Below are 18,276 nucleotides of genomic sequence, written 5' to 3'. Positions count from 1 at the left end.
TGACATATTTACCCAATTGGTGGACTTGGAATGCCAATTCTGAAGCTAAAAAAAATGCAGAATGATTTCACCCGAGCTCAGAGAACGGGAGAAGGTAGGGAGCCTGAACGTTAAATGCTTATAGGGAATGGGATCGTGGCTCCCGCGCCTGCACCTCTCGTGTCTGTCGCCCTCCTCCCTTTATAAAATTAGAATCAAAAGGAAGATAGTTATTGGGTATCGTGAAGGCGTAGGGGCCACCCAAGAGGTCGCTTCTGTTTTTGAATGGAATCCCTTATGGGTAATGCGAAGCAAGTGGATTTATTCTCAGGATATATTTTCCTCTTTTTTATACAGTTTTAAACCATTAAGCTAGTTGCTAAAAAGCTTTCATATTTTCAGTCAATTGTCCATTTACATGGCATATACCAAATTTTAATGTGTATTGCTAATCAATTTGATAATATTTATTTTAGGACCTAGTTTTTCTTTAGCCATGGTCTAAGGGAGAAGCGAGAATCTCTTGACTAAGCCTTCGGATGAGCATTATCGGGTATCATTACGACTTGAGGGGTATTATCAATTTTCGTACAATGAAGGGATATTCAATGACCATAGATAGGGACTCAAATTCTCAATGACTAGCAGTGAGTGGAAATGAAGACCCAATGACTCGGGGGGGCCTGCATACACCCCAATTGCAGAATGCTCAATGCCACTCACTGTCTCCCTACAAAAGATCTTTATGGGTTAAATAGTGGTTGATCCTTCAGCCACTAGTGTAGGAAAATTTTCTTTTCTTTTCTTTTTTTCTTTTTTTTAGTTCATCTCCCCTATGGCTAACCACCCCAAACCGTCTCACACCATTCCCATGATATAGTCCCCACACTATGTGTGATGAGGTGGTGTGGATTCTTGTAGGGGGTGGAATCCAAACTCCTCCTTTTATTGGTTTCAATACCGTTGGATTAATCCCAGATCCGTTCACTTTATACATCACCTTTTAAAAGCAAAAAAGTACAAATACAATTTTTTAAGATTCTCGCAATGGATGGTTGTGGGGAGTGTGGATCAAATTCCACAAACATGGAATCCATCACCCAGTTTTTTCTTGTATAGATTCCATGTGTGTGAATCAATCCTATACGAGAATGGTTATCGTGTGAGAATCTGATCCGCTCTCATTGTGGGTTGCAAAATTTCTAAATTTAGTATTCTTCAAAGTTTACGATGGACAGATGTCCAAATTAAGGGTGTCAATCAGTTTAGTTCACGTTTTTCACTTTGGTTCAAGATCCAATATCTCCATATGAATAATTTCCTTAGCCTCGAAATCGAAATTGAACCAAATTTAGTTTGGATTTATTCAATTCCTATTCAGTTTTTTGAATTCGATATGTTCAGTTCGTACACAATCTTTGAAATTCAATTTAAATTTGGTTTAGGTGGAAACAATCTGTCCAAACAAATAAAAATTCGAAAAGAAAATTACAATCTCTTGAAGATAGAGTCCCACAATATCAAATATGTGGTACCTTTCAACACTGTTTATACGACTAAAGAAAACTCATAATAGGTAATTTCACAAAACCCAACAAAGGGTTTTGTGATACAATTAAGCACACAAAACAAGAAATGTTAAAATTGCAGTCTAGTGGTGTTCTCCTATTGTGCTGTCACAGATGATTGACCTTTAGGGTCATTTTGTCATGGGTTTGGGTCGTTTGGGCTTAAGTTTGATGGGCTTCATGTGCTTATTTCTAAACAGTAATGGATGTTTGACATGTCCATTTGCAAAGGTACAAATGTACAAGGAGTGCTTTAAGGTAGTGATTGGAATCTTTCCCTTCACCTACCAAAAAAAAAAATCTTTCCCTTCATATTCCATGAGATTAAATCCTCTTAATTCCATCCTTTTAGAGAGGCAAACCTCTTAAAGGGTTGCCTCTCTATAATAGGATGGCCCATAACACTCTTTTGCATCCAATTTTCCGGACTCTCATTCTCTCTCTAAAATCGATTTATTCATATTTTTCATTTTTAAGTGAACATAGTCCCTTGGACTACCAGGCCTATAGGGGCTGTTATTTGGGAGAGCAATTCACACTAACTCAATTACAACACTAAGAGGTTTTAAGGAGAGTGACCAGTGACACGAATGAGCTCCACCAGTTTTCTCCCATCATTGTTTGAATTCTGTGATTGTAACGGAGGCTGTGAAATACACAACAATAAATGATGTGACATACATATCAATGCGTTCATCAACATTGATTTAGAATAGCATTCATTATGAAAAGATCACTTTATGGGAAAAGATCATTATCTGGTCAGGAGCCCTTATGCACAGAAGTAAGGTGGCAAAAAGAACACCTTGTCCTTCTAGTTGGATGCCTGTGTGTCTTTCCTAGTTAGTTTTTCATGCTAGTGCAATGGCCACGTGACCAATTAGGGATCCCTAGTCATAATTTTAGACTCTATTACAATATCATTATTACAAAACGTCATGTGAAATAAACGGACTACATATGACCTAGCATTTTTGGCTAAAATTAGTTTGTCCAAATGGGCTTTCACAGCCAAATAGTGAGGTAAAACTAGGGGTGAAACGGGGCCTGATTGGGTCAGGTTTTTTAAAACCCTAGCTCAACCCTAAGTCCTCAAAATTCAACCTAGGCCCAACCCAATCCTATTGGGTTCATGCTTAGGCTCAATCCTACCGGGCTCATGCCAACCCAACCTTGCCCTAATTAGCCTAGATTATTCAAAATAAAAGGATAGGATGATAGCCCTAAATTATATTATATAAATTATTATTAAAATCAGGGGTGGGATGGGCCACGTTGGGCCTAGGACTCAACCCTAGCTGAACCCAACCCTAACCCAGGGTTAGTGTTTTTCAACCTTAATCCATCGTCAGGGTTAGAAATCTTAACCCAAGCCCTATTCGAGCTCAGTGCAGGCCAAGGCGTGTTCAGGCCGTTAGAACCAAACTTACACCCCTAGGTAAATCAGTAATATATCTTGGGCTCTTGGCACCTTAACAATGTCCTCGGTTCATAGTCTCACCTCTTTAACAAAAATAAGAACGAAAATTTCCTTTATTTTGAGACTAACCAATCGAGGATTTGCCTATTTGACAGATCCTCTCCAAGGAGGGGAGAGTCCAAGGAGCCTGCCATCCCATGGGTGGGAGGATTTGGATACGCACCTCAATAAATGGGTGTGTATCCCCAAATCACCTCAATCATGGGAAGACTCGCTAGACTACCCAGTCACTTGAGAGGATCACTTTCCAACCTAAATCCCTTCCATTATAGTGAGTGGGGTGTCAATCAATTGGGCCTAACTGGGCATGGCAGTGTGAAACCCTTGCACCGTGAATGCTCATTTACTTAAACGAGCCTAGGTTTGGGGGGCATGGTATGGTTTGTAATTGGGCCAGTTGGTATCGAGCTTTAATCGGGATACCTTAAACATGCTACGGACCTACTTAAGTCTAAACGAGCTCTAAACGGGCTCTAAACGGGCTCCCCCTAAAATCCTTTTTTAAGTGGATTAAATATCCATAAATCTTCATTTAAACATAGCAAATGTCATTCAAAAACTCTCCACAGTTAATCATATATGAGATCATGGTTGTTTCTTACCAAAAAAAAAAATATATTATTAATGTACCAAAACAATTGTTCTCCACAAGAATTGTCTGCCCTTCATTCACTCCTTATTAAAACATCTCAAAATACCTTATTTTATTTTATTACAAAGTTGGATGTAATACTGTGTTCAACATCATCTATCATAGATTTTTTATTACAAAGTCTTTACTATTATTTTGTATTAGTAGTGGTAAAATAAGTATTTAGGCAGTTTTATAGGGGTCGGGTCATCCGGCTAAATGGCTCGATTCAAGCAGGCTTCTTAAACGAGTCGGGCTGGTCAAGCGCCTGATGGGCTAGAAGCATGTAGGCCCGACATGTTTATTAAATGGGCCAGTTCAAATTTGGCCTTAAGCAAGTTGGGCTCGATCGGGCCTACCGATGCGGGTTCAGGATTGACACCCCTAGTACATGGCACCTGAAGATTTATCAGTAAATGGCAAAGTGCCTTTCATTTGTTCACCGCTTTGATTGCTTTAACCCTTTGATCAGTTGTGGTCGTCCCCATTGTAGCTAGCTAGCTAGCTAGCTGTGCAATGTTTCCAAGATCTGGGCCAATTTGGTTTCCCACTCTCTTCACATCCTGAAAGATGAAGAGAGGTACATAGGGGACCATCATCTGGACTCATTTGTTTGCAAAGGAGGACACCCACCATTCTCTTCTACTTTATGTGGGTATTTACAGATCATGAAGCTTAGACTTCTCTGTCACTTCTGTCAGTTTTGATTTCTTTATAGAATTTAATCTTACAATTCCTTATAAGCTTTACAAAGTGAAAAATGGGTTTTCGATGATTCATGAAGTGGATCCTTCTGCAAGTGAATAGAGTAATTCCCAGAAGATATGATCTCCCATAGATTCAGGGCACTTATAAAGAACCTGATCATAGTAGATAAGAAAGTAAAGAAGGCCATACCCTTCATGGTAACTCTCTCTCTCTCTCTCTAGGAACTACTAGGAGTTTTCAGTTCTGAATTGTTAATTACTATCCAAATTGGACTTTCTTTGAGGTTGGGAATAGAGAACAGCAACCATTTCTTTGTTTTTAGCTTTAATGCACACCTTATTTCTGAAAATATATAAAAGAGTGGGACCCAAAAACCTAAATTGGGCACAGGTGATGCAGGTGGGAAGTGGAGCATATGATACTATCATTCAATATACTGAATGATCTTCCTCATTGATCACCTAAGAAAGATACGGATACATCACAGAAGGTAGGTCCCACTCATTGCACGTGAACCGTGTAACATTTACTAAATATATATTTATTTTTTTCAGTTTGATCTTATAAATGACAGTAACTGTGGTCAGTTTTTACTTGGTACAAACATCAACCTGTCATGTACAATATGGTATATGATACTAAAATCTTTTATGTAAAGTAGTTTTACTATTTTTGTAGAAACGAATTCCTAAAATGATGCAGGAAATAAATAGAAATCACAAACAAAACAATTGCACAATGTAACATAAAGATTTACGTAATTCTGTAAGACTGTCTGTGTTTTCATAGTTCTCTGAATATAAAGGATGAATCATCGCTACAAATTCAAGTGAAATCTACATAGACGCACATTATTGAAATACCCATGTAGCTTTAAAAAATTTCCTCTAGGTTTGCCGTCCTTGAACCCCCTGTTAAGAAATGCCAATTCGTCAAAGACCCGAGTAAAGAAGATAATACACAAGGTGGGCCAACCTCTGGACCTCAAAGGCTTAGAGCTTACAACCTTTCGAAATCAACCCACAAATCCACATCGTTCCCCAAACAATTTTATCAATTTTAATGAAGAAAAAGATTCCAAAATAATTGTATTTTGACTGGGGTCCATGGCCTTTGGAATGGACCTTGGGCCTATTTGCAACACATATGTGTCTCCCAGTCTCTCAGTCTCTCTCCCAGTCCATGTTTCAAGTTTCAATCTTTTTACCCTAACTGGGGTTCAAATTCTCACTCAATAGCATGACTCATGTCCCCACCATCCCTCCAATCATATCCTAGCTCCCAACTTCTCTCTCACAAAGCTTTAATCTGCCTCACCCATGGAGTTCATTTTTTCTTTAAGAATTTTTGCAGTGACCATTAGAACACCATACACAATGTGTTGCTCCTTCTTGCCCTCTCTAACTCTGTTTCTGTTTTTCCTTCTCATATCAGTACCTTGTAGTGCTCTTCCTTTCTCGACTCCTACTAGCCATGGAAATGGGAAGAAACAACAGCACAACAACAACAACAGTAGTAATCTCCATTCCACAAACATGGACCCATTTGAGGTAGAAACCTTGTTCAAGATCATGGAGACATTGTCATCTGATAGCAACTGGAGAGTCTCATATCCAAGCCCTTGTAAACCAGGTTCTTCTTCATGGATTGGCTTAGAATGCAAACCAGGTAATGACAATCATGTTCATGTTTCCAGGCTTGATTTTGGAACAAAACCAAACCCAACCTGCAAGAAAACAGCTACCTTCCCATCTCAAATCTTTGATCTTCCATATCTTGAATCAGTCTTCTTCTTTCGTTGCTTCACTCAAACTAAAACCACCATTACCATAACCCCAGGTAGAATTTCAACTACACTGACACAGCTCAGTTTCCGATCAAATCAAGCAATCATAGGTCCCATACCACCTCAAATCTCTTCTTTAAAGTCTCTTCAAGTCCTTACATTGTCTCAAAACCGCCTTCATGGACAAATACCAGCAGAGATCTTCAGTTTATCCTCTCTGGTTCACCTTGATTTGAGCTACAACTTACTCACAGGCACTATTCCAAACCAGTTGGGTAGTCTTGTAAAGCTTGAGGGACTTGATTTAAGCTATAACTTGCTTACAGGTCCAATTCCAAACACAATTGGGCAACTGGGTCTTCTTCAAAAGCTCGATTTGAGTTCAAATTCTATCACTGGACGCATCCCTGACACCATTGAAAACCTTCATTTCTTGGTTTTCATGGCTTTGGGTAACAACAAACTGAAAGGGAATTTCCCTAAAGGCATTGATAGGTTACAGAACCTACAGTACCTTATCATGGAAGACAATCCCATGTTTGTTCAGTTACCATTTGAGCTTGGAAGACTAGCAAAGCTTCAAGAACTGAGACTTGCAAATTCTGGGTTATCGGGAGCCATTCCTCCAAGCTTCTCTAGGCTACTCAACCTCAGTACTCTGTCTCTACAGAACAATAGATTAACTGGTCCAATTCCAGTTACATTAAGCAATCTCACTCACATTTATCACATGAATTTGAGCAAGAACTTGTTGGTTGGTGTTGTTCCTTTCAATTTAAACTTTTTGCAGAGATTGGGAAGGAATTTGGATCTAAGTGGGAATTCAGGACTCTGTTTGGACAAGTCTGATGCTTATGCAAGTGTAAAGATTGGAGTCGGTGTCTGTGGAAGCAAGGGAATAGGATCTCTGGATCAACCATTGAAGAGATCTGAAGCTCCAGTTGGGTCTTGCAGATTATTCAACGTGTTAGCTTTCTTAGGTGTTTGGGGAATGTATCAAATGTTATTCTATTTGTCAATTTGAATTCTTTATATCTCTTGTTGTAACCTCATCTTCTGGTGATTCTTTATGTGGGTAGTGGGTACTGTGGAGATAGCAAAGAAAGGACGCTTTGAGCTTGGCCATTGAACCACCAAAGAAGTCTTGAAGACTTTCAGGGAAGTTCTTTTTCTTTCTTGTTTGCATTTGAGTTAGTGATGCTCCATTAGTGTACTATATTTTGCGGAAAATTTATTAGTTGTGTCTCTTTTGTGTGGTTTAAGAAAACGTTCTAAAACATGGATCGGGAATTGAATCGGTCAGTGTTGATTTTGATTTGAATCGATTAGAAATTGATCAGAAATTTATCAGAATCAGCGGAAATTGATGGGAATCAATGAGATCAGTCACAGTCAATTTGACCAATTCGATTCCAATTCTTAAAACCATGGCTGAGGCCTCAATATTTTGTTTGGACTTCATAGACTTGTACTTGTTGAATTTCATTTAGTTGATTTGCTTTAATAGTTTGCTTGACGTCTAGTTGTAAGGCTGTGAAATAGTAGTTAAGATTTGGTCTGGGGATTGTCATGCTACTTTGGAGATGAAATATTCCATGCCAAACCAATGAGAGCCCAAGAAAGGATGTTTTATGATTCATGGACAGAAGAACCCCATATAAGGAGAGAGAGACAGGCATTACTCCGCCAATATGAAATCAATTGTTCCTTCAAGATTTTTGAATATTTTGAAGGATAATTTTTTCTGTATGAAAGCACCCCTATATGCCATAGGTCCAAGGGGGACCCGAAATTACTACTCACTATCCTAGGAGCACGCAACATTGGGTTTGGGCACAAAGGGAACTCCTATATAGAAAACGCGTGCCTATAAAAAATATGGACCAAGTAAGTTGAAGGATATGGCCCACTATAGTATTAGACATTTTTTTTTTTTTTTTGTAAATAGTATTAAACATTTAAGAATGATAATAGAATTCAACATGGGTGAATAGAGAGTTGAAGAGATTCTCTCTTCACCCAAAAAAAAAAACTTTAGCCTTCAAATATTACACCATCTAAACTAACTTCTTCTCTAAAACCCTGCCACCTCTTAATTTCTCTCTAAAAAAAAAAAAAAAAAAAAAAAACCTCTACAATAGTGTTAGAGGTGTTAGTTACATCACTTTATTGCATCAACAGCCTTCCCATAAATCTGGTAAGCAATGAAGAGGACATTTTGGGCATATGGAAAGAAGGTGAATTTTTCTGGCAAAGTTGTACGTTCGGCACCTGTCATATGCAGAGCAGCAACTACATATTGGTCGGTCACGTGTATAATCAGCATTTCTTTGGTTCATCTTTTTTTTTTTTTTGGGTAAATGCATTTCTTTGATTGATTTCATCAAAAAAAAAAACAAAAAAAAGCATTTCTTTGATTGATCAACAATACGACACAACAAGGAGCCAAGGACAATCCCGTTATTTTTATTTATTTTTCAAGCTTCGATTATTTTTTTAAATTGTTAGAGCACTGAATTAATGGAATCTCAAATCTCAAGCTTAGAACTAGTTAAATTGTAATTTAGATCCAATAAATCCGGGAACCTGAATCGAAAGCCCCAATCACTAGTCAAATCATATAATCTATTATTTTACTTTGTTTTCTTCAACATAGTATGAACATCAGGTTTTTCCACGATCTCTAAGTCACAATGAAACAAACTAATTATTACCCTATTTAAATTTATCTAAAATAAAACTCCATTCTTGATTTAAGATTTAGAGTTTAATGACATATTCCAATGAAAGTGTGATCCCAATCCTAACACATGTGAAGTCCAATATCAATGTTCATTGACACAAGTGCAATATTGATCGATGTATCGTTGACACACAAGATTCCCAACGATCACCCTTCAAAATCAATCGGATTAGTTCAATGGGAAATTGATTTTCATAACCTTGTCAATTCTGATTGGATAGAGTTGGTGGTATGCAATAATGCTGTGTTTGGTAGTCAGGAGAAGGAAAAAAAAAAAGAATTTCTTAATTTAAAAAATTCTCTTTATGCTTGACATGTCTTGTATTAAGAGAATATTCTATTTTTGAATTTCAAAATTCACCTTTGGAACTGTGAAGCTTTTTTTTTTTTTTTTTTTTTTTTTTGCTTAAAAAAAATAATAATAATAAATTCTTGCCAAAAATTCAAGGAACATGAGAGAATTCAAAAACTTTTCTTTTATTTTCTTTTTCTCTCTTCTAATGGTAACCAAACACATACTTTTTTCATTTTCTTATCATTTCATTTTTTTTATTTTTTTTTTTTTTTTTTCATTTCTTTTCTTTTCCTCCCTTGGCTACCAAACACAGCCTAAGAGAGCTAGAGATTAAGGTAAAGGTATGGAGGTGGGGCATGGGGTGGAGCCGCGAAATGGTGAGCTGCAAGAAAGAGGCTAAGGGAGGAGAGGGGCGGGGTAGGGGGTTGCTGAGGGGATGAGGTATAAAGGATGAGAACGGGATGAGGGGTGATGGGTGCACCTGAATATGGCCGATTGATTTACCTTGACGTATAATCTAATGATTTTTAAAATATTAAGAAAAAAAGAAGAATTTCAACTTTACTTTTCTAAGCCAATCTGAGAAGAATTTTAATATAAGAGACTTTGAGTAAATATAGGATAAGGAAAAGAAAGTGACAGTAATTGCTCATTGTAAAAAAGGAGTGAAAATATCCTTCATATCTGCTCACTTACGGCTCTTACTGTTCTTGGCCTTGGTGACCTTTTTTTCCTGTGGGGGCCACATATATGCTTTTAGTATTGAGTCAAAAGGCACAGGTGTACGACCACCAGGTTTGGGTCCCCTCGCATGGTAGGGTACTTATGTTAGTGTTAGTACCATATCACAGTATCCTCTGTTCTCCCTCCATCTTTATCACTCGACCGTTGCTGGGGGAACATTAAAAACTACGATTCTGTGAAGAAAGAAATTCAGTTTTACAGTAAGGGAATGGGAATACATTATTCACTTTTAACTGTAGGATGGGTTGCAAGAAATTGGAACGAAAGAAGAAAAAGCAGAAGAGAAAGAGAAAGAGAAAGAAGAGAGAGAGAGAGAGACATGAATGGCAGTCCATGAGCACAGCAGGAACCGAGCACAAGGACACTTATTTGGAATAGGAAATCTGGAACCCACTAAAACAACACTTCTGATTGGCACTGTCGATTGTGTATGGTACACATCTTATTCCAATTCTATCCTTTTTTCTTTTCTTTTTTTCTTTTTTTCTTTTTAAGATTTTGAATTAGTATTTTGGTACTTTTCTACTTCCGTTTTGAGCATGGTTTGAAGTATGGGTTTAGTATCGGTCATATCAGATCGGTATTGATTGAGATTGATTCCCAAGTTAGGTGGCTGAGATCGATCCTCAATCCCTGATTGATCCGGATCGATGTTCTATATCGTTTCAGGTGTAAAATAGTAAAAAAAAATTACTTTTTAGAAAAATCAGGGGTAAAATAGACTGATACCCATCGATCTGATCTGGATCAGTATCAAAACAGTATCGATAAATACCAAAACTGATACTATCCCTTAAATATCCTTGGTTTTGAGTATTTATTGTAAAAGTGGTTCACAAATTTCGGCTCCCATATGTACTGCTCAAATTATCCATAATGAGGTCTTTGGGTTAAATAAATTAAGGGAAATGAAAAGATCGTTGCTTGGTCTTGTGGCCCTTACATCAGAATGAGGATGAGATTTTTATTTCATAAGAAGATAGTAATTTCTCATGTTTGGTTCACGTGATTAGGCAACAGTATTTTTCTCATAAAGTCATTAAATTCTAATCAAGCTCTGAAGTAGACAAATTATTTGTCATAAATCATGACTATAATTCTACACTTTAAGTTCTAATCAAACTTTGTAACCTTAATCTAATATTAACTTAAGTTACGATTTGAATCATAAGAATCGAAACAACCTAAAATTGATATAGTTTTGCATTGAAAAAAATAATAATGAGAATTTAGAAAATTCATTGGAAATTCAACTTCTTCGCTAATCGTTGGGTGGCTTGGCATGCATGCCCTTAATCAAAGAAATAATAAAAAGAAAAAGGCTTGGCATACATGGAGTACAATTCGTTTTGGCCTCCATGTTTGAAAGATGACTTGGTAGTTGGTACCAAATTTTACAGGTCTCATCACTCTAGGGGCTGTTCAATCCATTCAACAATTAGTTTGATGAGATCAAACTTAGGTGTGGCCTAAACATGAAGTATGTGCTGTTGTTACCCAAAAAAAAAAAAAGGTGTGTTGTTAACCTATTTAAAATTGCTCTTGGATTTGGAGAAAGATACTTACTTATAGATTCTGACTGCAATCATACATTTATCATGTCACTAGGGATGGGGTTGCTACCTTACTTTGTTTGGACCCCTGGCACCCCACAGGGCTCCTCTTTAATTCGTTGGATGCTGAATATGTTATGATGTGAATTCTACTAGGTTGGCTTCGGTGCAATCTATTCTTCTTGATGGCAGGTGGAACCATGGTCGGTCCATTTTTGTGGATCTTAGTCAAGTGTGGGGTTAGTTAACGGAATGGACATACAGGATTCCATCATATGGTCAAGAGCCCCATTTGAGCTTTGTTAGCCTTCTAGAGGACCTTAGGATAGTATCATCCTGGATGCTCTATGGATTGGTAAAAACTTTAAAAGGTATTCCATTGGCTACATTGCTAAGCTGGCGTTTTGTTGTACAATTTTTCACATTTGGAAGGAGAGAAACTTCTGTATATTTAGAAATGTCATCAGGACTATGTCATTGATCATTAGAGATATATTTCACCAAAAAAAAATATCCATTAGAGATATTAAGGCTGATGTTGAAGACTGGTGTAGAGCTGTTATTCCTAAAGGCTTGAAATCCTTTAGAAATCTCTTCCTCGTTGAGAAATGGGGTGTGCATCTGTTTTGGGTTTGTAGGTGATGTTGTTTTTATTGGGTCCTAGGAGAAGGTCTGTTTGGGCAACAAGACTGCAAAATCCTTTCCTCCATCTCTGTAAACATAATTAGCAATTACCATTACCATACTTGACAAAAATGAAACACCCTACGTACGTGCTACAACGTGTAATAGCAGTCTTCATTAAAAAGATCTTAAGCCGTCCTAATCTTATTGACAAACCCATCTTGGCTGCCTTGGAAAAATTGATTTTATTTTATTTTTTGGTGCAGAAATGGATTAATTTTTGCGGTGATGTTATTCAATTCAATTAAAGAAAGGATATGTAAAATGGTAATATACTCTAAGGCTATGTTTGCCTGTTTGGTAACCAAGAAAAGAAAATAGTACAAAAGACATAATAAGATAGAAGTAATGGTAACACAATGTTTTTTTTTTTTTTTTTTTTCCTTGACTTGCAAACATAGTCTAAAGAAAAATCTTAATGTAATCATAATTGCTGAAAAAAGAAACTTTACTCTTTTAATATAATACATTTTTTTCTTCTAATGAGGGTAAATCCTATTAATTCACATAGATAATAACACCTCTCGATAAATTAATTTAAAAATAAATATTTTTTTCTAAATAAGATATTTTTTTATATAAAAATAAAATAAATAATAATAATCATTTCACCACTTGATGACAAGAAGGTGCACCCTATATGTAATGTATGTTTGACAAAAAAGTTACAAGAAAGAGTACCTTTAGGCTAATATTTTGGCTATATAGTTGAGGTCCTGAGCTATTACCTTTTAGTAGATAGGTCTAGTCAATTTACTTCATAAATTGTATAGAAAAAGTTGTCTCCTTTCTGAAAAAATTATCCATTTCACCAGGCGGTTTGTTCCATGGAGTTGGTTCCATGGAGTTGGAATTGAAGAAATTTGACCAAGCCCGCCGGGCCTTTTTCCCCAATTTATGAATCAGCCTCATTATTTGCCCGGTTCTTCTTTTATTTATGAATTATATAGCCTTACTTTGATATATGAATGTATGGAACTGGGACGCACAGTCAGGGTTTTGAATCTTGGGAATTAGAGGCCAACACTAATCTAATATTGGTCCAGATTGGATTTTTTAAAAGAAAAAAAAAAGTTATCTACTTTTGAGTTTTCTCTTACAAAATTATCCACTCAAAAGTTTCAGTTAACAAAAATAATCAAAACTATCCACCCAAAGTTTCATTTAACTAAAATACACAAAATCAGGATTGGGTTCACAAAACTACCCAAAAACGATTCTCCTCCATCTTTCACGTATAATCAGGCATTGGGTATTGGATCAAAGGTAAATTAAATTGTATGAGATCCTTTTTTCTTTTATTTATTTGGGGGTAAAACATCCAATCACTGATCTGATTCCCAAGTTTTAAAACCAAATAAGGAATGATAATAGTTCGGGTTTGAAGAATAGGATTTCTTTCTATAGAGCTTAGGATCAAAGAGTAATCCCACGGGTCATCTTAGCTGTGAGATTACTTTCTAATCCCTGAGCTGTATAGAGGATAGCCAGATCCGGGTTCTCATCCCCACTGAAGCAAGCTAAACATAGGTACAATAACTGAGATAGATATGGGCTTCCCCAAAAAGAACAGCAACCTTTAGAACAAACTTTAAGAGAGAGATTAGTCCATCTTTTTAGGGCATCTGAAGCATAGGAATAGCACAAACCTTGTTTTGTCACTGTAGTAACTTGTAACCCCGAAAAAGTAAAGAGGATCTCCACCTTTTGTCACCTACCATATTTTATGTGGTTTATGACAAATCTGGGATAGGGAAGTTAACAAATAATACGCCCTCGCTCCTGAAAGCAATATTCATAATTTAATTCTTCATGAAATGACCAAAAACGTGATTATAACCTAGAGAGAGAGAGAGAGAGAGGGGGGGGTTTGGTTGCTGCGTGGAAGAGTGGGTTGGCAGCTTCTTCCTTCCCCTCGTGCAGTCAGGTCTCAAGCTATCGAGCCACGTATTGTTTGCGTCTCTCTCTCTCTCTCTCTCTCTCTCTCTCGTTCTTTCTCTTTCTCTCTGTTGATCTTGCAGTAGTCTGAGAACAGTACGTAGTACCAAAAAAACCCAGAAATGTTTCAGAACCTCACGTGGGCAAAGGTAAAAGCAGATTTAAAACCAAGTCACAGTACACACAACACACGCATTACACTACGCTACACTACACTAGTGCAGTCCTCTCCTCTCTTCAGTCTCCTCGGCCCTTTCCCTTCTTTCAGTCGTCCTTGTCCTTGTAATAGTATGATGATTTAACACCTGAGAATCCTAAGCCATAAACCCTCATAAGAGGGTCCTTGTCTTTGTGTCAGCTTGTCTGGCCTCTCTCCCTCTCGCTCTCTCTGGACGACTTGTCTCCCTTCTTTTCTTCTTCTTCTTATTATTATTATTATTATTATTATTATTATTATTATTATTATTATTAGGGTCGGAAATATAAATGAATGGGAAAGCTGCCAGGCTCATATTTGATTCACTCGTGGTAGGAATGAAATAATTCCTGTATATACAGTACTCCTCAGGTTAAAAGTATTCAAACCACTAGTTTTATGACTATTTTGCTTGTGTACGTATGATGCAAGGAGGCCATTCACCCTCCCCCTTTTTTTTTTTTTTTTATTTTAGAAACAAAGAGGTCATTTCTTGTGTGAGAGAGATAGAGAGGTGCTACTGTACCATACACGGTCGGGATAGAGAACATTTTATTATCTTTTTGGAGAAGGAATGTTTTCCATCTAGTGCTCCCGCACCCACCCACAGCCCTTTTTCAGAGATTCTGTGAAAATGCATCTCTGAACCTTAAAAACAGTTGTGTGCACGTAGGGAATGCTAGGCGGACATGGATCTTCCTCATCTTTTTTTTTTTTTTGTGAAAAAGAATGCCCCTTGTTTGCACGACTTTTGTGCCAACACGAGACCAGTGAAAGGATACACATAGGGCATAAACAGTGATGGGTTTTGGGGGTTTCAGAAGGGTGGGTTTGTCATTTTACCACTCTTTTAATATCTAGGCAAAGGCCGTGCGATCAAAGAGCTTTTATTTCTCTATTTTTTATATTTATGTTTCTCAATTCTCAACTTGGGTGGGGTTATAGAATCGCCATGCCACAAAGCTTTGTGGAGTTACCATTTTGGTAAATTTTTTATGGAGAGAAGAAAGAGAGGGAGAAGGGAAAGACGTCCGACAGCTAAGGTCACATCTCTCTAGCCCATGAAAATTGTGGGCTTAAACTTTAGGTACAAGACATGGGCCCTACCTGAGACTCAAGCCTAGTCAACATTCATCAATTTCCCTACCCTGTTGGATTTGTAGGGTACATGACATGGGTCCTCGATCGGGCTTGTTTGTCCATGCATGCTACTACTTTTTCCAGTTTGACAATTATGACATTTAATAGCTAGAAGTTTTGAATTTCGAAGCTTATATTTTGCCACTTGATTAATTTCATTTAGGCTATAATTTGACATGTTAATAACATATTTTGGGATCTGTTAATGGGGGGAAATTGATTCTATTTGTGGTTTGTGCCATAATCATTGTGAGACTACTTTGCATATCTTTCTGAATTACGAATTTTCAAGAAAAATTTGGACAACAGACCCTTTGGGACTCAAAACTGGATTTCTTTCTCAGCACTTTTATAATCATATGTTATTACAACTGGAAGCATAGGAATCAAGTCATTTTTTTTACTTGGGAAACCAAACCCTTGTATCATTCTACAAGGTAAAATATTGGGTTGCTAATGGAACCCTATACAAATCTGTTGATCCACATATGAGTGCCCTATACTCAAACCTGTTCATTCACCTACAATTCCCTTCTCTTACAAAAAAGTTTTAATTATTATATATATGGATATCTGATCCAACCAAAAATATCTTTGGATGGCCTATTGTTCTAAAAATAGAAGGAAAATGCATCTTGCTATATACTAATTACTTGATGACAGGAAATGGTTTTGAGGCTGCAGCAAGGGGCTTCTTCTTGAAATGATAAAGACTTATGAGGAAGGATGGAAAGTGGACAAAATTTGGAGCGACAAGAAAGAACTTGAACATTTGATGGCATAAAAGAACAAGCTTTTTGGCTGTGGATCACTATCCCCCTTCATCTGCAAATAGAACATTTTTTTAACCCTATATTTTATGTAAATACTAACAACAATTTAATCATTTTGGTTAAAAATATTTCCCACGAGACAATGATTAGGAAAATTCTGATCAAGGATAACAGTGCTTTGTACACAACTTTCTGTAACAGTTAGTTTTTCTATATTTTTCATTTTTTTAATAAAAAAAATAACGAATCTTGGGATCTACCTATATATTCACAAAATTTAGATACTATCTGATATGCCACATGGCAAATATTCACTTTTGATAGGAGCCAACCAGATTACATGGACGTTTGTACCACAAAATACATTGAGTCCCACCATGTAAAGCATGGAATCCAATTCAATATGCCATGGAAGAGAAAAGTGAATATTTCAAAGTAAATATGTAATCCATGTAAATCAGTAGTTGTTGAACAAAACTCAGCATCAGTACTTAAATAGCCGAGGACCATTATTTGTTTCTTTCAGATTTAGATCCTCTCCAGCGGGGGCTGGTTGTAGAGGGACCTGTCATATACAACATGGGAGAGAAAAAGTTGGTCCTCTAGGATTGCCAGTACCAGATTCCCTGCCACTCCAACAAGCAGATGATGAAAGAGTACGTTGGTCGTAGATCAGGCTATTACCTGAAAAAATGATTCTACTCCTTAGTGAGCATTCCCACTTGAAGCTGGGCTCGGCCTGGCAAAATGGATTGAGGAGGAGATAGAAAACTCCAAACAAGCAGAACATGACTATATAGACCTATTCATAAAGTCTAATATAGAAAGGCTATAAAGACCTTGTAATGGAAAGAGAAAGAAAAAAAGGGTGGTCTGCTATTTGGTAGTAGGGGAAGGGAAGAGAAGGGAATGTTATTTGAGGACGAGTAGGTGAAGAAATCAAAAGTACTGTCAACGAAAGAGGTTTAGTCGCCAGACAAGAGCTTCTCGCCAACAAGAGTGAAAGCCAGAGCTAACCATGGATGATAGGCGAAGGGTGGCTAGAGAGGGACTAGCCATGCAGAAAACATGAGAGAGTTCACTCTCTCTCTCTCTCTCTCTCTCTCTCTCTCTCTCTCTCTCTCTCTCTCTCTCTCCAATTTTGTATCTGGCTGATCCCTCTCTATCCACCCCCTCGCTAGAGAGGTTCTAAATCCGACTAGGTTCACATTAGATAACAATGAGCTCATCCATTAAATAGACAACTTATTTAGTGTGATGGAGCAAATGGCTATTGGCTTGGTTGGACTACAATTTCTTAAAAACTGGGAAAAGATAGTATGAGTCTACGGTGTATATTACGTCTCCTCGCATGTATAAATTTATTGATTTTTTTGAAGTGAAAGAAATAATGATTAAAAAATAAGAAAAAGAACCTTACCAGTCTGACGTAGGAAATGTCTAAACTGGTGCAGGTACGAAAAGACCATGTTGCCTTCCTTCTATGTGTGCTAAGGATGCTCCCGAGAACGTACCTTGCGCTAGATCGACAAGAATCTTTCACCTTTAAAAATTAAATGTGAGAGCATGTAGAATATCCCTACTTGCTCAGAGAGCTCTCTCCCTTTAAAATTGGGAAAAGACTAAGTATGTCGCAGGTATATCAAGATTTGTATCCATATAATTGGGCTCAGGTGGGAAAGGCGAAGAGCCTTCAAGTGGTTGAAGCATTCAAGAGAAGTTGTCTTTCAAATAAATGAAAGATTTCTGTTTCTAGTAGATCCCGATTCAACCTCTAGGAGTTCCGAGAAAGCCTCTCCCCGTCTCCCTCCCACTGTTTCTAACCTTCCATCACCCCACTCCATGAGTACTCGAAACATGTATGCCTGAAAACCCAAGTAAACTTTACTGAGCCTGTGTCTTTCATCGTCCCTCTCTTCCATCAAAACACTTTCTTCCACCCACCTTGGCTCTGAACAGAAGCTCTGGTTCTCTCCCAAATCTTCAGGATAGTCCAAGGATCTTGAAACTCAGACAGCTATCTCCATACCATTATGAAAGAGTACCACCTCGAAATAG

General features: G+C 37.4%; 1 protein-coding gene across 1 annotated transcript; it reads left to right on the top strand.

The window, feature by feature from the left end:
• The first annotated feature begins 5,551 nt into the window (after nucleotides 1–5,551).
• Nucleotides 5,552–7,397, top strand: LOC122069678 (receptor like protein 29). Its single transcript, XM_042633742.1, has one exon. The coding sequence runs from the start codon at nucleotides 5,686–5,688 to the stop codon at nucleotides 7,174–7,176; it is 1,491 nt and encodes a 496-aa protein (XP_042489676.1). The 5' UTR covers nucleotides 5,552–5,685; the 3' UTR covers nucleotides 7,177–7,397.
• The last annotated feature ends 10,879 nt before the right edge of the window (nucleotides 7,398–18,276 follow it).

The sequence above is a fragment of the Macadamia integrifolia genome, unplaced genomic scaffold (genome assembly GCF_013358625.1).
Source record: "Macadamia integrifolia cultivar HAES 741 unplaced genomic scaffold, SCU_Mint_v3 scaffold69, whole genome shotgun sequence".
NCBI classification, from domain to species: domain Eukaryota; kingdom Viridiplantae; phylum Streptophyta; class Magnoliopsida; order Proteales; family Proteaceae; genus Macadamia; species Macadamia integrifolia.
This window is presented reverse-complemented; position numbering and strand designations above follow the sequence as displayed.